Source organism: Tachysurus vachellii, chromosome 5 (assembly GCF_030014155.1).
Source record: "Tachysurus vachellii isolate PV-2020 chromosome 5, HZAU_Pvac_v1, whole genome shotgun sequence".
Lineage (NCBI taxonomy): Eukaryota > Metazoa > Chordata > Actinopteri > Siluriformes > Bagridae > Tachysurus > Tachysurus vachellii.
The window spans coordinates 4,237,501-4,259,488 of record NC_083464.1 but is presented as its reverse complement, the minus strand read 5'-3'; the positions used below and the strand labels follow the sequence as shown (position 1 = coordinate 4,259,488).

Sequence of the window (21,988 nt, the reverse complement as noted above, 5' to 3'; positions counted from 1 at the left end):
CGATTTCTTTGGAAAAACATTATATTTAGTAATCACCACTTCCCATGGATTAGATAGAAAATTCCAGATCTTTCCAGGTTTATGTTCCTCATGGTGTGATATGACACCTTCAGGCTTTGAGACACAGGTGAAAAGTTAGAAATCCGGACGAGAGCAGATTATGTTCCATCTGACGCTATGACAACCAAACAGTTTGTTTCTAAACCCTCAGGAACATCTTTATAAAGACAGTACTGCTAAAGCTGGATCTGAGGAGTCTGTTTTATGTCCAAGTAAAAGTTTTTTTTGGAGTTTAAGATACTAAGTTTAAGAAATCAGTAGTTTATGGTTAAATTATTAGGAATTTAGAAGATTTTACAGAGATTTATACTAACAGTCTTCAGCTATTGCTTGACTACTAAGTGTTACATTTTTCACCGGTTTCTGTCCTACTATGAAGCTGTTTATATGGATTATAATAATTTGTAATATCCTTCAACCTTCCGCTTGAATCTGGATTCAATCCGAGAGAATCTATTCATTTATATCATTTAGCTTTGCATTTATTGATTTAGAGAATCATCTTGTTAAATTCTTCATTCTGATTGGTCACAAGGTGTTATAGTTTTAGCAATAAGAGCTATTTCACTAAAGCTTATGATTACTAGCTAAAAGAAACGTGTAGTAAAATAAAATGTGCAGTTGTTGATACGGTGAAGTTTTTTATGGAATTTATGGAATAACTTTCTGTCTTTCACAGCGTTAACAAGTTAATATCATTTATAGCTGCTGTGATGACGATGACCTTGTTCGTCTTGGACCTTGCGTTCTTGAATTAATATTCAAAAATGTTCATCCTGATGTGAAACATTTCAGGATGTGGGATTATTAGAAAATGTACAAAAAAAAAACAAACCTTCTGTGTTTAACTTCTATAACGCTAGGGATTTTCACACATTAATAATTTCCCTGTGTGATTATGTATTATTATAATTATAAAACTTCCTAGATGCCGATTTAACGATTTAGTCTCTAATGTCAGAGGTACTGTAAAGCTGCAACTTCACTTTATTTATTTATTTTTTTATTTTTTTATTTACTTACTTACTTACTTATTTAAACAGCCTGAATATTTAGTCGTATATACAAGTGCCAAGGTAAAGTAATGACTGCTTATAGCTGCTAGAACGAGTGAAATTTTTCATGGATGTTGCAGGTAGATGACTAACTATAAAAGGACAAAACCTACAAAGTCGACCCATTAAAGAAATAAAATGCCTCGTGGTGTACTCTTATAGGACAATTTTAAGGTGGACCATATTTAAGGTGGAAAAAATAACTTTAACATTGGGTGGCAATACTTTAACCTGTAACTGATTATTTTTCTACAACAGCATGTTTTATACATTAGTCCAGCTCTAATAAAAGCTAAATTAATTTTTTTTTAATATTTTAATAGAGTTTAGTAATTTAGGAAAACATTTAAACATGATTTTAGATTAAAGTTTACCTTTAAAAGAGATTTTCATGCTGCAGAATTGTATCTTATTGATAAATCCCACAATGCAAACAATCAAAATGAATCACCTCACGAAAAATTTACTAATTTTAACGTCTTTTAAAGTAGGTAAAATGTTCAGAACAAAATCAGAACAAATCATGGATTTTTAATTCATTTTATTTGATATTGTCACAAAACGATCATTTATAAATTAACATTCACTAACGGGAATCGGTTTCATATGAAAATAGTTTACAATTAAAATTTCAGTACGCACTCAACAAGAAAACATCTCGGCTCGAATCGCTGAAACCGTTTCAAAAAGCTGCTACTGAATTATTGCACTGTAATCACCACGTGAGATGCACCTCGGATTTTCTACATTCGTCCGTGTTGAAGAAAGGAAATCGCAAGAACGTAGTAAACACTTGTGTGACTGAAAAACGCAACACTAACACCACTTCTCCACAAGACATTTTCCCTGTCCTATAATCTAGAACGTACATAATCATATGTAGTGAAGAAGTTGTTATTGTGAAGAATCTGGATCTGAAACCGCAGCGGGAGAATGTTGGCTTGGATCTAATGAATAAATTCCTTGGATGCGGATATTTTAGGCTTGACGCTCAAGAATTTTTTTTGTTTTTGCCAGAACTTTCCAGAACAAAAAACTCATCATAGCACTGGTACAGTATACGATGGCACACTGAGCACCTAGAAGTCATTTCTGTTCAGCATTTCGCATCTGGAACGGTATGAAATTTTGCAGACATCATTTAGAAATATCTTAAGAACGATTTCATCTTTCGTGTGGATTTGATAACGCGCTAGCGTTTGTTCTCGTATTTAAAAGCGTGTTGTTATTTAACAAAGAAAAACTGATAATTGGATGATACAGTGAGGTTTTCTGTAAGGAGACGATTATTTATGAAATAATGTTTATGAAAGGAGTCTCCAGTGTCAGCGCTTCTGTCTATAACCTTCTGTTTTTAACAGCGGTAAAGTTGACATAGTTTATAACTGCTGCGATGTAGAAGGGGACTTGTTTGGTGGATGTTTTGTTCTTGAATTAATATTAAAAAATGTTCATCTTGCTGTGTGATAAAATTAACCAATTAATTAATTAATTAATTAACCTTTTCAGGATGTGGGATTATTGGAAAATAATCAGTAATCAGCAGGGTGAGGGTGAGGAGATACCGAGCGGAGTTATTTTTAACATAACCGCACAACATGTGTTCTATTCTTATGTACTATGTACAGAACACTAAAAAAAATTATTCTGTATGTCAAACACTATGTATTTTCCCAAAAGTGGAAAGTGTAATGTGAAAGGTGGGTTTGTGTAGTTAGAGGTTTCACACTGCTCCTACTGACCCCGGGGTTAACACTGAATCCTGTCTCTTCATAATCTGACCTTTCACACTGTACACTCCTAAACCCTGCTGTAACCTTCTTCTCATTTGCATATTAACGTATCATCGATCCTGATTGGATAAATCCAGCGTGTGACCTCTTTAAATAACGGCTCGTCTCACGCTTTCACATCAGTGAGGAACAAAGTTCAGGTCTGTGCTTCTGCACCCGAGCAGCATCTGTTATCTTTCACAGCTTTATCATCTTTTTTACTCTTTATAACTTTGTCGTCTAGTCGACCAGACGTTCGTTCGTCCGTATCGGTCTTCAGTTAATTTCTCAGCGTGACGTATTTCCCCCTCTCTACACCGCACACTTCTGTGATGTTCAGTGTTTTGTCTCCTGACTGTATCTACCGAGCCGTTTTTGTTCAGTGTCTCTACGTCCTGGTTTTCACCTGATATGAAGCACAGAGGCGCTGCTCGCTTTCTGATTGGGTTTCTGTTGCTAAGCGACAAGACTAACATTCTAACCGAGCATCGTTTTGCACTGTACACATTCCGCACCGCCGTGTAGAGTTAAGATTGCAAAAGCTTCAGAGTTTCATAACTCTAGGGGAAACGATGTGCTTTATAACCACAAGACTACAGTACATTACATGTGTAAATTAGACATTCCTCTCCCCCTGAGGTAAAAGCTGGGTGTAGTGCGATGTGAACCCGGGGTTAAGAGCAGTGTGAATAGCCCTTTGAAGGACTCTTGAATGCTGAAAAGTGTAGAAAGTTTCATGTTATATCCAACATGAAATAAATAAACCAGAAATGACATTTGGACAGATTGATCTTGGTAGGTACTACTGATAGAGAGTCAAAACTTTACAGCTTTTTATACAGTTTTTAAAGTTCTAGTCTCAGTGAATGAAGCTTTTATTAATCACACTTTAACAGATGGACATTAAGGGTGTGTTCTCTGTGAAAAAAGTGGAAGCCGTTATTCAGTCTCTGCCTTTAGCCTTGGCGCTGGAGGACTTTCATCATTATTTCTGATTTCCTTCCTTATAATGTACATTTTTAATCTCCATTTTCTCTTGCAACAGAATATTGATAAGTCTCGATAAAAAAAACTAAAAAAAAAAAAAAAGCCTAATGGAGGAAATCACTTTTTGGGTTTTGACCACACAGATGAAGAGGGAAGAGCGAGTTCAGCATCGCTTGTTCTTCAGGATGTTAAATGCTTGCTGGTTCTTAGCCTTGAAGGTCATGACAAAGTGGTGTGGCGCGATCAGACCGCGGCCCTCCTCGTCCGTCTGGCCCATGAAGATGTAGTTCAAGCCTAGTGACAGCACACAGAGAGACCCTGAATGCAGTGGCATTAAGGCAGAGACATTCAGGAGGGACGTTCATCAGTACTTCGCGTTAGAGCCGTTCCATATGCTTATACTCTACCGTATGAGCATATGAGGTTCACACTGTTTATGACAGTGAGTTTTGCCGCTTACCTTTTTTTTGCCGTCATCAAGCTTTATTTATTCAGCTCGATGTTGCAGTAGTCTGAAGGCAAACTCAGAGCCATATCATATACACAAATAAGGAACCTGCTGGTTGTAGCACACTCTATTTTTATCAGCAACATTTTGTTTTTAAACCCATTTTAAAGGCTGTGACTATTCATTCATTCATTCATTCATTCATTCATTCAATATCACATCATCACTGTTTGTGAAAATAAATGAAATCTCAAAACACTAAACATTCAGAATAACAAGTCTCTATAAACAGCGTGGTTTTATAACTGTGTCATTGTGTCTGCCTGAGAGACGGAGCGTTACAGAGCGTAATCCAGGGTAATTGGTGAAATTGTGCACCCACAGGCACTTGGCACCGTTGACACTCACCTCTTTTGACAGAAGGACATTTCTTGCACAGGATAACAATTTTAGTGCTCATGGATTTTCCAGCCTGCTGGATAGCGAGGTTTCCTTCTTTATAGATGTTGATGATGGAGACTGTAGTGTGCATGCTTCCTCCACGTGGCACCGCTGTAATAATCGTCCCTGTGATGGCTGAGAGAGTAGCAAAAAAATAAATAATTAGCATAAGTGAAAACTTGATTGACTGATTAATTTGTAGGTTTGTTTCATTCATTCATTCATCTTCTACCGCTTATCCGAACTACCTCGGGTCACGGGGAGCCTGTGCCGATCTCAGGCGTCATCGGGCATCAAGGCAGGATACACCCTGGACGGAGTGCCAACCCATCGCAGGGCACACACACACACACTCTCATTCACTCATGCAATCACACACTACGGACGATTTTCCAGAGATGCCAATCAACCTACCATGCATGTCTTTGGACCGGGGGAGGAAACCGGAGTACCAGGAGGAAACCCCCGAGGCAAACTCCACACACATAAGGCGGAGGCAGGAATCAAACCCAAAACCCTGGAGGTGTGAGGCGAACGTGCTCACCACTAAGCCACCGTGCCCCCCTTGTAGGTTTGTTTATTGAACCAAATTCATTTCATTAATGTAGCGTATTTTCAAGTAAAAAGAAATCTCAATGTTTCACACAAAAATAAGTAACTATAAATAACGATAGTAATAAACGAAAGACAAACACCTATGACGAGCGCCTCATGTATCGTATACATTACGAGGGTACCATTACTTTTGCATTAATTGAACAACTAGTCTTATTTGTCTTCATTTATGGATTCACAGATGTCGATATCATTTACTTTTAAGTCAGAAAGACAAAATGTGTGTAATTGAATCAAACACGTGTGTAATTGAAATTATTCAGTGATCTAATCTTAACTTACGGAACCTTTCTCATTAACAATTAAAGAATTTAGAGCCGATTAGCTGAGGGTTGAATTTATACACTGAATATATAAATTTGTACAAACTCAAGAGAGAAACTTAGGATCCGAATGTTTCTCGTGTGAAAGATTTATGTTCGTATCCAGTTTTTAAAAAATAAGTCAAAGTCAATGTCTTTAAAGTTGAAATATTTTGATAAACATTTTAACATTTTAGCTTTCCTTTTTTTTGTTAGCCTGTTGTTTTTTAACTAAGGCAGCAAATGCCTCAGCTGACTGACTTTATTTGGGGCGAAAAGGAAAACTGTTGGGTATTTTTACAAATATAATTCAAAATTTCAAGCAGCGAGGAAGCTGAACTTTTTGTTCTTGTGTAACACATTGTGAAACAGGGTGATGTAACAAACTTGGCGCGATTTGAGTGAAATTTTCCGCCACATTAGTCCGGGCCTCCGTGCCTCCGAATGGGCCACTTTTCCGTATGCAAATCCAAACAAACTCGGCAGGAAATCATAATGAACTTATCGTCCCGGCTTTGTAAACATCTCCCGGAGTGAAACGTTTTAGAGGGAGGCCACGCTGAATCAACACCTCCATTTACACCCAGTTTGCTTTCGGTCCTCTGCAGCCGGCTGGCACAGAGAGAACTGTGTTATTCACACATGCTTTACTGTGCGGAAGAAAAAAATAACTATGAACGACGCTTTTCAGGCTCTGAAACAAACCGCCAAGCCCAAGATAGTGCACATGCATAAAAACATACGTTTGTTAGGCGGCAGTGATTCTGGGAAACATTATTTATGTTCATTAAATATTTTTTTCCAGGTCTCCTTGTTAAACCTCAGTGTACACTGAGTGTGTTTGAATAAAATCTGCTCTCTTACCAAAGTTGCTGGAGCAGTAATGCGTCTCTGGACTTCCTTTTCGCTTGCATTTCTGTTGACAGAGCGCTGCTGAATACTTCAAAGCTGGAAAAGCAGAGTAGAGAAAACATCAAAAGAAGGATAAATACCGAGCCTTGAGGAACATCGTGAGGGATATAAGATAAATTCTTTAAGTTTTGGGGAAGGTAGAGTAAAATTCAGTAAACAGTCTCAACTGTAATTTAGCAAAGAAGAAGAATCACTAGTCAGTAAAATGAGCCTTGTGAAGAAACAAATCAATGAGTCAGTGAGTCATTTGAAATCTGAAAGATTCATATGTTATTAGAGTTATTAGTGTCATATGTTATTAAAGCCAAATGAATTGACTCACTAAACTGAATCAGACTAATAAGAAATTCAATCTGTTTGGTTTATGTTGGTGTTGCATTTCACACACACATACACACACACACACACACACACACACACACACACTCTTGAATGTTAACCAAAAAAACTGACAGAGTACTGTAGGTAGAGTAAATTTTCACCAAACAATCTAAGCTGTAGTTTGGCAAAGAAGAACTTTCACTGGTCTGTAAACGTTGCTTACTCAAGAAACAAATCACTGAATCTGTAAGTCATTTGAAAGATGAATGTGTCATATGCTAATAGAGTGCTAAGCCAAATGAATTGACTCACTAAAATGAATCAAAATTCCCATCAATCATAAGAAATTCAATTTGCATATAATGTATCAAATCACACCAATTTGGTGTTGGTCTCACTCTCTCTCTCACACACTTTTAATCTGCACAATCAATAGTAAATAAACAATTGTGTGTTTGTTGCTAGAATTATAATACACCTACGTATGAGTCTGGTGGTGATGGGCTGAGTGGTTGTGGTTGGGGCAATGGTTGTTGTTGGGATTTTCTTGTTTCTGAATTTGTAGTGGCCGATAAAGCCATCCGCCGTTAAGCTGAGGTCTGAGAGGAACTGGATGAGAAGCTGATTACCCTCAGATAACACGGGTCTGGAACACACACACATACACACACACAAATGTACTAACAAAAAACCTTTCAGCCAATCAGAATTGTCACTCAGAACACACACTATCAAACTCCTGACCAATCATGCGTTTGAAAATCAGGCGTAAACTAAGCCAACCAAAGATAAACCTCTTCTGCAAGGTTTTCTTTCATTTTGTTAGTTCTACTATTTGATATTAATTTTTTTTAGAGATTTGTGTCTCTTACGCTGGTGGACTGTCCCCACAGTATTTCCCAATCCTCTTAGCATCATTGATTTCCCCTCCATTAAAGATGGCGACGTAGTCGTAGCGGCAGTAGTTATCTCTTTCGACGTCGAACTTGTCGAATCTCACCTCTATAATCTACAAATGTGACAGAAACACATAGAAAGGGCCAGATTGACGAGACCATTCAGGGAATTCTTGCTGTATACATGCTGTAATGTCTGGACTATAAGACATGTTGTTGCATTGTAGCAAGCAACACACTTTTAACTGCATGTGCTGGTGTTTTATAGCAGGCTGTGGCGAGCAACGCATTAACGTCGCTCTGAAAATCCTCTAGCTGCATTAGAATTAATTAGCATTGTCGTTTTTTATGGTACGACCGTAAGAATCTCAAAGCTTCTGCAGGAACCGTTGAAATATGCTAATTCTATGCAATATCTAAATTAGGGAAAGTTACTAAATTTAGACAAACACTAAACCTGATCAAAAAAACAGATGTCTGACATTTTATAGGCTCTTACAACATTGGATAAATAAATAAATACCTAGCTACTCTCACTAGCTAGACGTCTATCTATCTTTGTAGGGTCTTTTTATCGCTGCCCAGCTTTTATGATAAAAGTTGTGAATGTTTCATTTTTACAGAACAAAATAACCATTGTGTTGGTGATTGTGGGCAGCCAATGAGATTGTAGTGTGTAATATTGATGCTTGAAGGCCAGAGAGGGCTGGTAGGTTTCCACTTTTTAAACTAATTTTTCTACAAATATTACTATACACTTACTCTATATTTCATGACAAAATATAGAATGTGCAAAAGTTTGGACACCCTACCCTAAATCAGTATTTAGTAACATCCCCTGATGTAGATATAACATCTTACAAACACTTTTTGTAGCCAACCAGGAGGCTTTTTATTCTCCTTCCCAGTTTTCAGTTCTGAGATGAACAGGATGTTTAAGGTCTATACACAATGATGTTAAAGCCAAAAAAGCTTTAGCTTATGTTTTCTGCAGTCACATCCAACCACAAGTGTCCTTTTTATCGCATACTGAACTCGAATCCGCAGCACCATGGGCTTACCTATCTTTATGAATGTCTGCATTGCAAACATCAGATATTTACATTTGTAATCAGATCTCAGTTAACGTTTTCTTCTGATAGTCTTAATACGAGCATTGCTGCACAGTAGAACGGTGTACCACCACTCCTGTTTCAGCTCAAACTTCCTGCAGGACCTTTAGTGTCACATTTTTTTTTTCTTCTCAGTATCTTAAAGCAGAACTTGCTTTAACTTCCACAGATCCCCTTGACACCATTTCCTAATGACATTTCAGATAGAGGAAACTGTAAACTGGAAGTGCTGTGAAATTTTTTATAGCCATCCTCTGCTTTGTAAACATTAATTAGCTTCCTTTTCAGATGCTTTAGAGAAGCTTGAAGAGCTTCAAGAGTCTGAGAATTTATTACGCCCTGGAACTGTTATTCAAACTTACACTTCATGACCCGAGTAGCATTGAGTTTATCCAAAAAATAGCAATTGTGCATTGATATAAAAAATAAATAAATAAAAAAAGTTTAATTAGACTATAACTATAGACAAAATATGAAATCAGGGTAGGGGTGCCGAAACTTTTGCATAAAACTCTGTATTGAAATAATGTACTTGGTAATGTATATAAGATTTCATAACTATATCATATTTAAATGTGTCAATTATTTAAATTACAATATTTTAATTTATAATTAATATAGTACAAAATATGTTTTATTAAAAATGGGTATATTAAAAAAAAGAATTTTAATTATTAATAAAATTAATAAAAAAAAAAGACTAATAAAAGTCCAATGTCTTTGGACCGGGTCCAAAGACATGCATGGGAGGTTGATTGGCATCTCTGGAAAATTGTCCGTAGTGTGTGATTGCGTGAGTGAATGAGTGTGTGTGTGTGCCCTGCGATGGGTTGGCACTCCCCGTGACCCGAGGTAGTTCGGATAAGCGGTAGAAAATGAGTGTGAGTAAGTGAGTAAAATTAAGTAATTATTAATAAATAAATAAATTAAAAAATAAATATTGAAATAAATATTGAAATAAATAGCTTTTTTACAGGTCGGAAAATTCCCATTTACACACCTCAGCTGCAGCAATTTAAATTTCACACTAATTCAACCTTTATTGGCTCAAACTGTGTGAATCACAAATATGTCTGATGATCACCTGGTTTTTTGGTGCGACTATGTGCCACGAGCATGTGACTCCTGCTGGATAGTCTTTATCTGGCCAGTTGGGGGTCTTAAAAGTTCCTGCTGGTTTCACCAAACGCCCTCCACAATACTGATCTCCTGAAAATCAAATGACATCAGATTCTGTGACTTTAACCGGCACGGCAGGATAAAACCCGAGCTCATGACCTCCTAATTAAGGAGGGCTGGTGTTTATAATTCTCAGCCTGTGATTTTCAGCCTATAATGAGCTGTAATGAGTGACTGTAGAACATGAAAGTGTACGCATACAGTACGAGCTCCTGGGAGGCCGTTGAGACAGCGACCGCCTGCAGGAGATGTCATTAAACATAAGAGGTTCATAAAGCCTGAAAGGTTCCAAACCACACATGACGCAAGAGCGTCTTCGCTTCACAGATCCTCACATGTCCAAAAATAGGCCGCGACGTTGATTCACAAGACCACAACTCCTGTCAGAGAGTGGAAAGTCTGCGCTTTTATTAAAACTTCATCAGCGTCCAAAACTCTGACTACACTAACAGTATTTTATTGCATCACTTTTCAACAAATAATACTTTTTTTTTTTTACAGTTTTTTTTTTTTTTTTTTTTACAATTCTCAAAAACGCTTTCATAATTCATCAGTGCCAAACAACTTCAGACAGATAAAGAAAAATATGTTTATGGTGATTTAAAACAGTTAGAGGACGCAGCAGTCTGAACCTCGGGATATATACTGTACAGAGAACTTTTTTGTCATCTGTTTTAGTTAAGATGTAGTTACTAGAAAGCGATGTTATTATTCACAATTGATTAAGATGTAACCTCTTTCTTTTTGTTCAACATTTTTATATAAATACGCTATAATATAATAAAGAAATGGACGTTTCTCCTGTTTTTATTGTGTCCATGTTGATGACTGAAAGTCTTTGTCATGTCTCACTCCACAGTGGTGTTCATATGAATCTCGTATGAAAGTAGACACTCAGGACTTTAAGAGTTTCGTCACTATTTATGTTTTTCTCTACAATACTAGAGGTGACCTATTCATAGAAAAAGCTCAGAATAAATAAAAACAACTTCTCTTCTCTTCTTCTCTTTTTACCTCTTATTCATTCTCTCCTGTTGAGATGTTAAGAGTGGGGTGCTAATAATTTTGAAACCAGTGTTATACATTTGTGTTTGAAAAAAATATTTGAAAGTACTTACAGGGATAAAACACTTGCTGTTCTAGTAGAATGATCAACAACAGGCTGGTAAACGGAAGCAGACTATTTTTTCTGTTTATTTCTGTTTTAGTCTACTGATGTATTTATAGAAAAGATCCACAAAAAAAAAGCGTTTTTTTTCTCCACACAGATGTTTGTATCTTCAGAGTAAATGTTGATATCAAACCCGTTTCTGCTCTCTGAGATGCTCCGAGTGTTTGTTCATCTAAAAAGCAGCTCAGATTTATCTTCAATACTAAAATTCAGTGTAAGATCATCAACAGAGGGACAAACACATGTCTAAAACACACCGAAAGAACAACAGAGTCCTGGTTTATTTTAGAGATCAGACTCACAGACACGACATCAGACGTTTCTTTATACTTAATCAAAATGTCTGATAAATACAGAAGAAATAGTCTTCAGTATTGATGCTGATACAAAGCTACCTTGCCCTACAAATACTGCTATAAACGCAACATTCAGCAAAGGGTTTCTTAGGCTGTGCACTCGTTTAATATGAAATCAATTTGATGTCATTTATATATATATATATATATATATATATATATATATATATATATATATATATATATATAAAAAAAGCTCTAAGGCATTGTGAAATTCTGCTGTTTTTTTTTTACTATGTTAAATTTTTAGATTACAGATTACAGTTGCATGTAATGCTGAACCTCTTAGAAAGCTTAGAGTAGTAAAATTAGAAAATAGCGATAACATTTCCTTTTTTAATACCATGGGACATGCAGAATCAATTAAAACTATTTGTCACATCTACAAATTATTGTTAGTTTATTTATTTATTTATTTATTTATTTATTTATTTATGTGAGACCCAGTCAAATTAAAGCACCTTTGTGGTGAAACTTTACACTTAGCATAGCAGGCTTTATTTTTAATATTTATATGAATAAAACAAATGTCACATTTACAAAAGCACAATATAAATGCATGATACATAAATAAATAAATAAATAAATAAATAAATAAATAAATAAATAAGCTATTAAAATGTGACTAAGCACAATTTTGGCTAGAACAAAAAGTAAAAAAAAAAGGTTATGGTTTTTATATATTAATTCTTTCTCAGCTTAATGAAAGTATTTATTCATTATATTTCTCCAAGGTTCTGTTTATACCTAGATTGAATATTTTATGAGTGTCAAATAAGTAATAAGTATTAAGTAATAAATTCAACACTTAGTAGAAGCTTTCACACACGACAAACTCTAAAATGTTATATTTTGATGTTTTTGTCCCCATAAACCCCACAGACAGCAACCTAAAATAACGCCAGCTGTCAGCTGGAAAAACAAACACAGGGTTAAAACCAGATCATTAAAATTCCAGCATTCGTACACAGAGCCAGCAGACATCTTGTCGCTCTTAATGAGTCAGAGGGAACCTCTCTGGTGGTCTGACCAGCCTCTGAAACACGGCGAAAAAATATCGGTGAGAAATTCCACATCACGCTGTGAAGTCCAAAGCAGAGAGTCAGACCCCAGAGAAAGCTCCTGTCCTGTTTATCCAGCCAAAAGAAAAGCTAACTCTCACTGACCGGCCTTTGAAAAAAAAACTCATACTGAACTTTTAGAGATTTAATGCACTAAGAGAGTCATTTATTTTTAAAACTTCCAGTCTATTTATAAAGCCTCGCCTTATTCCTCTTCTAGAGCAGCTGGAGGTTGAAACATGGCCTTTGACCATTTACATAGACTTTCTGCCTCAAAACCTTTTGATCTGAGTGAGTGAAAACGGATTTCTGAAAAGACACATCAAACTACAAAGGTATTGGCACCCTTCCAAGAACTTGACTGTACTCTAATAAATTATCAATCTTATAATAATAATAATAATAATAATAATAATAATAATAATAATAATAATAATAATATAAGAAGAAGAAGAAGGAGAAGAAGAAGAAGGAGAAGAAGAAGAAGAAGAAGAAGAAGAAGAAGAAGATGATGATGATGATGATGATGATGATGATGATGATGATGATGATGAAGGATAGCCTTTTCTGTTAAAAGCATTTGGGAGAAATATTGGCACCCAACAGTATTTTTTAATATTGTGCTAATAATATTATTGTTGTCTTGCAGAGGTCATTTTTAAAAAATCTTTTAAAAAGGCTGCATACATGCACAAAGGAAATAATGGAGATATATTTTTAAAAAATATAAAAGCTAACACACCAGCAAACAAAATCTAGCTCTTGTTAATCAGAATGATCAACAAATTAGCAAATTTGGAACTAATGAAAATAGAGAATGGTTTGGAGAAACCTGAGTTTTACAAGAAAATGTGCATTACCTAGGGCAGATTAAAACAAAAACAAACAAACAAACAAACAAAAAAACAGTACTCTTTCTTCATTCGATATCAGATCGAAATATCTCTCATTGCTTAAATTATTCATTTTCTCGAAGGGTGCCAATATTTTGTAGTCTTGTTGGTGGGAATGTCCCATACTAATAGCCAGCATCGTCTTAAATACCTCGCCTTGTTCTGTTGTCTCTGTCTCACCTCGTTCATGAGGGTTAGCGGCGGAGAACACTGCCAGGAAGCCACTGCCAGCGGTGTTGGCATCTGACACCATCTGAATGAGCATCTTGTTCCCTGTGGAGACGAGGGCTCCGGGTCTAAAGGTCCCGCAGAAACGTCCAAGTCGCTGCCCGTTCACATGCCCGCTGTAAACGTCCACGTGGTCATAGCGGCACAGGTTGTCACTTTCCAGATCGAGGAAGCGGAAGTTCAGGACCACCACTTTACCTTGTGGAACCTGCAAGAGACAGATCAGGTCTCATCAAGTGGATTTTTCTCATCAAGTGGATTTTTTTTACAACACCCACAACCTGAACCGGACTACTGCACTAAATTTACACACATCTTGCACTTTACTCATAACATTCACATAGTCCTAATATCACCATATTCATATCAGGCAGAATGCATCTGTATATTTTTATATTTTCTATATGGTTTCCTCTTTCCAACCTGTACAGTTAAATTCTATTTTGTTTTTTATTTATGTTGAAAAAGTTATGTTGTTTTTCATTTATGTATGTTCATTTATAGATAGATAGATAGATAGATAGATAGATAGATAGATAGATAGATAGATAGATAGATAGATCTGATTGGTTGGTTCTGATTCCAATTCTTCGTCTGATTCTATGACAAGCAGCTTTGAAGCTACAAAGAAAAATATTAAATATATCAAATCAAACGATCACACACAATGACGAGAGATCAGATATTTAATTGTTTAACAGAAACATGGATGATCCAGAATTTTAAGGTAAATTGTGATCAATTGGTGAAAACTGAAGCTTTCTTCCCACTCCTGAATGCGGTGGAGGTGCCAACATGTTCAAAAATGCACACAGAGTCTGATGCAGTCCTCCAGGGCTTTCACGCTGGCCAAGAGCCAGATACAACATGCCAGTTCCAGGCCAGAATACACACACACACACACACACACACACACCCACACCCCAAGGTCTTGTGGGGACACGCTGCAATGCCATTGCATCATATAGTCCATTGTTTTTCCTCATAAATAATTGAAATAAGCCTTGTGGCAAAATGCAAATAGGAGTGAGATGCAGTCAGAGTACACATTATAAAATATCGAGTGTGTACTTACTGTGATTTTCCACACACACTTGGTGTTTGGAGGGTATACTCCTGGATAACCCTGGCTACCGATAACTCCTGAATCTCCCGTAATATTGCCACCACATGGAAATGACTGTCTGTGGATTGATAAAATAAAGCTAAAAACATCCGTCCATCTTAGATGTATGTAATATGTGAATATGTAATACACCTTTATACCATAAGATACCGGCTAAAATCGCAAACATACTGTAGCTAGCTAAACCAGTGAGATAATTAACCATGATGTAGGATTCAAAAATATGGAAGAAGAATCTCAATGGTAAAAACATAGCTAGATAGGTCACAGAAACAAATATAAATACTAATATTACATAAGATACCAGTTAAGATTGCTAACATACACATAGCGAGCTAATCTAACTAGCTAGCTAACTAGCTATGTTGGAGAAAGCCATTCTAAACAGGACCATTCTTGAATTTGAGTTATTATATTCATAAGGTGAATTGAAATATCCTATTTAGTACATAAACGACTAAATCATCACTCTTTAATATGTTAGTCTTTAAATCTGTTAAAATAATTCTGATCCAAGCCAGTTACATGACTAGCATTAAAATGTCAATAAAACCGTTCAAATCCGCAAAATTGTAGGTTATGAATAAATACCAAAAACCCCACCTAAATCTCTAAAAAATAACCTTTTGGGTTTCATGTTTCCCCCAATGAACCTAAATGAGGTGAACCTAAATTTTGTTGTCTAAACTAGCTTAGAAATAGCTTTCAAATAATGCTAGCTGGGTGGCTAAGCTAAAGTTACTGCTATTTGACTAAATACAAACAAAGTGAATTGTAAAAAAAATTAAATAACTATTATGTAATGTATAATGAAAGTAATATGACTGATGCACTGTTAGTAGTAATAAAACATTTGTTTTACTTTAAAAATCGTTAAAATTGACATTAAAAAAGTTTGAAAATTGGGTTTTGTACATCTCAATTTTCTAGTCAGTGAGGTATCTATAGTGATTTAATAGCTAGATCCATAAAATCTACTCTATACAGTTAATATTGCAGTGGTGAAAAATGAGAACAATTAGAGAGCCAGTGGGGCAGGAATCACTCTGCCCATTACAGAGAGGTGGAACAGAGGCCATAAAGGTACAAACAGGGTTGCCAATTTCTCTCATACTACTCTGCAGCCATCAGAACCCTGTTTTATAGCAAATATTTACAATTAGCTTTAATACATTTAAACAAAAAAGTCAAGAACCGTTGTTCTGTAGGATATATTGCATAATTGGGAGATCGAAAGGGGGAATTTTAAGTTTATTCTTCAGAAACACATGGGTAATAACAATAAGATTTAGAGGAAAAAGACGTTTCCCTTTTTTTGGGGTTATATTCAAGTCTCTGTGGATTTTGAGAGTTTTATGTAGTGGATATATTGGTCAAGCCTGTCAACCCTGGTTAATGAAATAACCTTGAACTCAGTTTGACAAATGTTCATCAAAAACACAATATAAGATGCTTCCAGAGTTATATAAAAACATTTCTTAGATGGCATCATCTAGCAGACATCAAGTGCGATACCCTCTTGGCTTCATTATAGCCGGTCATGTTATTAATGTCGTCCTACTACACCAAAATATATGGTCTTAAGAAGCTACAGCTAGGTGGCTAGCTACAGTGGTTTGAAAAAGTGTTTGCACTGTCCTGATTTTTTATTTTTTTGCACAGATCAAACAAATTTAAATATTAGTCAAAGATAAAACAAGTAAACACAACATGCAGCTTTTAAATGAAGGTTTTTATTATTAAGGGAAAACAAAATCCAAACCTACATGGCCCTGTGTGTTTTGGATCGTTGTCCTGCTGCAGAACCAAAGTTCGCTTCAGCTTGAGGTCACGAACAGATGGCCACACAATGTTCTTCAGGATTTTTTGGTAGACAGCAGAATTCACGGTTCCATTTATCACAGCAAGTTTTCCAGGTCCTGAAGCAGCAAAACAGCCCCAGACCATCACACTACTACCACCATATTTTACTGTTGGTATGATGTTCTTTTTCTGAAATGCAGTGTTACTTTTACACCAGATGTAACGGGACACACACCTTCCAATATGTTCAACTTTTGTCTCGTCAGTCCACAGAGTATTTTGCCAAAAGTCTTGATGTTTTCTGGCAAATCTGAGATAAGTCTTTATGTTCTATTTGCTCAGCAGCGGTTTTAGTCTTGGAACTCTGCCATGCAGGCCATTTTAGCCCAGTGTCTTTCTTATGGTGGAGTCATGAACACTGACCTTAACTGAGGCAAGTAAGGACTGCAGTTCTTTGGATGTTATTGTGGGGTCTTTTGTGACATCTTGGAATAGTCGTCGCTCTGGCCTTGGGGTAATTTGGGTCACCTGGCTCCTCAGGGAAGGTTCAACACTGTTCCATGTTTTCGCCATTTGTGGATATCGGCTCTCACTGTGGTTCGCTGGAGTCCCAGTGCTTTAGAAATGGCTTTATAACCTTTTCCAGACTGATAGATCTCAATTACTTTCTTTCTCATTTGTTCCTGAATTTCTTTGGATCTCGGCATGATGTGTTGCTTTTGAGGATCTTTTGGTCTACTTCACTTTGTCAGTCAGGTCTTATTTAAGGGATTTCTTGATTGCAAACAGGTATGGCAGTAATCAGGCCTGGGTGTGGATAGAGAAATTGAACTGTATGGTGTAATAAACCACAGTTAAGTTATGTTTTAACAGGGGGGCAAACACTTTTTCACACAGGACCATGTGGGTTTGGATTTTAATAAAATTTTATTATAAATATAAATTATTATTTATATATAAAATTTTAATTTAAATAAAAACCTTCATTTAAAAACTGCATTATATTAAACAAATTAATATTTTATGTCAGACATGCGCACTGAACACTCTCTCCACTGCATATTGACAAGACATGCCCCTTACTGCTCATTGGCTACACGTTTGTTTTGTTTGTCGGCCCGACTCAGTTTTCTGAAGCATTTCTCAAACATCATGCACCCCACCTTTAAAGTGTGACAAACATGCAAAAGAAATTTGGGGTGATTTTAAGAGACGTTCAGAGGATATATTAGTTGTTTCTCTAGCGTTTCTAGAAACAAAATTCATTCACGCCAGCCAAAGAACTGGCGGCTCAGAAGGTTGCGAAGTTTTTAACTTTCATCTACTCAAAAATCTCAATTGTTTTGTTGTTTTGTATTATGCATTTATTAGGAAAAAGACTCTGACCTTTGAATAACAGAATACATCCTGGACATGACTCCTGTCTATTATGGGACACTACACACACTACACACACACATACTGCTAAGGGTTGTTCAGCGAAGAATGGTTGGAGGAAACCGAAGAACCCGAATAAAACCTTGATAGATTAAAAACGATAGAAGATGTAAAACTCAAACTCTAACCTGAGCTCAGGGCAGAACACAAGACCATAAAACTGAGGCCACTGGCATTCAAGGTTTAAGGATCTTTATTTGTCCCCCACATATTACATAAAGTGATGTAGTGAAATAGTTAGGGTTAGGGTTAGGGTTAGTTTCCCTTGCTTATACAGTATTCATACATAATTAAATAAATAAACAGAATAGAATAAAATAAGGAAGACATAATAATCACACATATGGGCTGTACAGCTAAAACATCATAACATCTTGGAGCAACGTAGCCCCGCCCATGCCGACCCAAATCAACTGCGCATGCGCGTTTCATCGCTATATCAGTGTGGGACGTGGAACGAAATCCCAATGCTCGTTTTCAGTGATTGTGTAAATTTCCTTTACAATAAAATACTAAAGTCTACTTGTGGTGATATTAACCTAAGAACAAATATCCTAGATGGAAACAGGACGTAAATTAAACGTATACTGTACATGCTGGATAGGATAGTTGGATTTATAAAGCCAGATGTGTTATAAAGCCAGATGTGTTATAAAGCCCTTAACTTACCGCCGGTGTGTCTGAGCGCAGGCGCTGGATGTGAGCAACAGAACGCAGACGCACAGAAAGCTGCAGATCCTAAACATGATCCAATCAGCCTGCGTGTTCATGTCCAGGTGTGTGTGAGTGTGTGTGTGTGTGTGAGAGAGAGAGAGAGAGAGAGAGATGTGTGTGTGTGTGTGTGTGTGTGTGTGTGTGTGTGTGTGTGTGTGTGTGTGTGTGTGTGTGTGTGTGTGTGAGAGAGAGAGAGAGATGTGTGTGTGTGTGTGTGTGTCCGGCTGGAGAAAGTGTCCTGAAGTGTGGACAGGAGAAAAGAGGAGAAGGAGAGGTAATGGAGAGGAGAGGAGAGGAGAGGGGGATGAGCTGAGCTGCTGAATATCAGGTCTGTGGAGCTGGAGGAGGGAGCAGCTGCCCCCGCTTTCTCCAAAAAACCTGCCATCAAACAGTGGAGGAGTGAAAATAAAAAGGAAAAAAACAACACTTGGTGGTGAAGTGTGTGTCCTGACACCACATCCAAACTTCAGTGTAATAAGTTTTTGTTTTGTTTTCCAGATCAAAAGTGTGTTTAACATAAACCTCTGTAAGTATAGTGATTATAATAAATTTTTAACTTTGACATAAAAAAAAGAGAAATCTTATTTCATGATTAATTATTACAATTCATCACTGTGGGCTTTTGGTAATGTTTTGTATGTAAAGCTACTGGAGTCAAAATGGTTAACAACAACAACAGTGATGATGCTGATGATTGTTGTTGTTGTGTTCCTGTCATGATGATAACAACAAAACAATAATACTAACAATAATAATAACAACAAAAATACTAACAATAATAATAACAATAACGTCAACAACAACAACAATAATAATATTATAAAAACATTATGCTTGTTTGTATTATATCGTTATGTTCTCCCTAGGATTCCTCAACTTCACTGTTGCCATAGCAACAGCACATGGTGTGACGTCATTAAAATGATGTCCATATATTTATGGTTGTGGCCTTTATTGTGTGCTGTGTCTCACTTGATGCTTTTATACCTGATGAATCCTCATCTGAATAATCACTAATCTATAATCAGACTAAATGTTATTGCGTAAAATACACTGTATAGCCAAAGGTTTCTGTCCGTCATAGTCATGTGTGATTGTTGAACTCTTTTCTCTTTTCTTCTCTTTTCCTCTCTTCTCTTTTCTTCTCTTCTCCTCTCTTCTCTTTTCCAATCTTTTCCTCTCTTCTCTTCTCTTTTCCTCTCTTCTCTTCTCTACTCTTCTCTTCTCCTCTCTTCTCTTCTCCTCTCTTTTCCTCTCTTCTCTTTTCCTCTCTTCTCTTATCCTCTCTTCTCTTCTCTTTTCCTCTCTTCTCTTCACTTTTCCTCTCTTCTCTTTTCCTCTCTTCTCTTCTCCTCTCTTTTCCTCTCTTCTCTTTTCCTCTCTTCTCTTCTCCTCTCTTTTCCTCTCTTCACCTCTCTTCTCTTTTCCAATCTTTTCCTCTCTTCTCTTCACTTTTCCTCTCTTCTCTTCTCTACTCTTCACATCTCTTCTCCTCTCTTCTCTTTTCCCCTCTTCTCTTCTCCTCTCTTTTCCTCTCTTCTCTTTTCCAATCTTTTCGTCTCTTCACTTCTCCTCTCTTCTCTTTTCTTCTCTTCTCTTTTCTTCTTTTCTCTTCCCTGGAAGAGAAACTGATGAACTGAAACTGGAAGGTTGAGCAAAGTCAGGGCTCTACGCAGGACACTCAAGTTCTTCCACTCTAAACTTAACCTCCACAACATGTCATCGTTCACAATTTTTGAGTCTCTTGTGATGATGTAGCACACAGATGCATTCTATACAATTTATTTTGGCCAATAAACACATGTGGATGTGATGATCAGGTGGCCATGGTGATGCTGATAAAGTAAGGTGATGTGTTAAGGGTTAGATATGATGTAGTGTAGTTTGATCTGTTTAGTCTGAATCCTCACTGCTTTTAATACATATATTTCTTACACAACAGTGTTAGCGCCATCTAGTGTTTCATTACTGTTAAACCACCGCGCTGTTGAGTTCTCCATTCTGATTGGTTCTCCATTCTGGTTCTCCACTCTAATTGGTTCTCCATTGTGGTTGTCCATTCTGACTGGTTCTCCATTCTGATTGGTTCCCCATCCTGGTTCTCTATTCTGATTGGTCACCAATACCAACAATTTTTTAAACTCTGCCACTTTCTAACACTACACTTTATAAATCATATAACTTTGTTTAACTTAGTGAAAGGAACCCCAAAGCAAATCATTTGAACATTTTCGTAAATTTCGTCTTTTTTTTACCTACTTAAAACCCACAGACATGGCAACCCTAATTCATCCACTTCCGCTTCCGTTCCGTTGTTCCTCGCGACCGCCAGAGGACCTGTTGCATAACGCAAACTGACTTTAGTAGTCCAGATATGTGCCTGGTCTAAATAGATGAGATTATTTAAATATAATTAAAAATTCATAAAAATATCGACACGTTCCGTTCACTGAAAATATGAGAGAAATATACGTATTTAATCTAGATCACTTACAGATCGCTACGTTTTTGGTTTTGAACATAAACGCTTGTTAATATTTACGGCCCTCTATAGAAAGGACCCTTAAACCTCAGGACCGCATTTCAAATTTCAAAACAATGTTGATGGTGTCGCTACACCTGTTAGTGTTAGTGTTAGTGTTAGTGTTAGTGTTAGAGTTACACACACAGCTTATAGATCCGGTTTAATATTGGCTCTCACCTTAGGGCTCCTGTCTGAGCTAAAGAATAATCTGTAAGGAAGAGCAAGTGCATGAGAAATGGAGGCTGAAGAGAAGTCTGTAGGTAAATGTGTAGAGACGTCTGTGGAGACATCAGTAAGGACATCAGTGGAGACATCAGTAGGGACATCAGTGGAGACATCAGTAGGGACATCAGTACAGACATCAGTAGAGACTTCAGGTGTTTGTTCCATTGAAGTCCCGAAGCCGCCCTCAATAGAGGACTTTACTGTGCTGAAGCCGATCAGCCGCGGCGCCTTCGGGAAAGTCTTTCTGTCCCGGAAAAAGAACAACTCCAAACTCTATGCTGTAAAGGTACAACATAAAAACCATGTGCACCTTCATCTATCAGCTCCAGGAGTTACAGTAGGGTTTAAGG

General features: G+C 36.8%; 2 protein-coding genes across 3 annotated transcripts in view; one reads left to right on the top strand and one right to left on the bottom strand.

Annotated features, from left to right (window-relative positions):
• Positions 1–4,843: 4,843 nt before the first annotated feature.
• pcolce2b (procollagen C-endopeptidase enhancer 2b) lies at positions 4,844–19,000 on the bottom strand. Its single transcript, XM_060869543.1, is given in 9 exon segments — positions 4,844–4,898; positions 6,545–6,628; positions 7,396–7,483; positions 7,485–7,559; positions 7,786–7,922; positions 10,006–10,130; positions 13,762–14,017; positions 14,885–14,993; positions 18,845–19,000. Coding segments are annotated over 8 exon segments (897 nt in total). The 5' UTR covers positions 18,946–19,000; the 3' UTR covers positions 4,844–4,898; positions 6,545–6,622.
• A 2,471-nt stretch (positions 19,001–21,471) lies between these two features.
• The window catches only part of mastl (microtubule associated serine/threonine kinase-like), a 16,130-nt gene continuing 15,613 nt past the window's right edge, over positions 21,472–21,988 (top strand). For both annotated transcript variants that reach the window (XM_060869545.1, XM_060869544.1), the window contains exon 1: positions 21,472–21,924. In XM_060869545.1, coding sequence (XP_060725528.1) covers positions 21,649–21,924 — 276 coding nt within the window. In that variant the 5' untranslated portion in view covers positions 21,472–21,648. The remainder of the gene's footprint in view (positions 21,925–21,988) is intronic.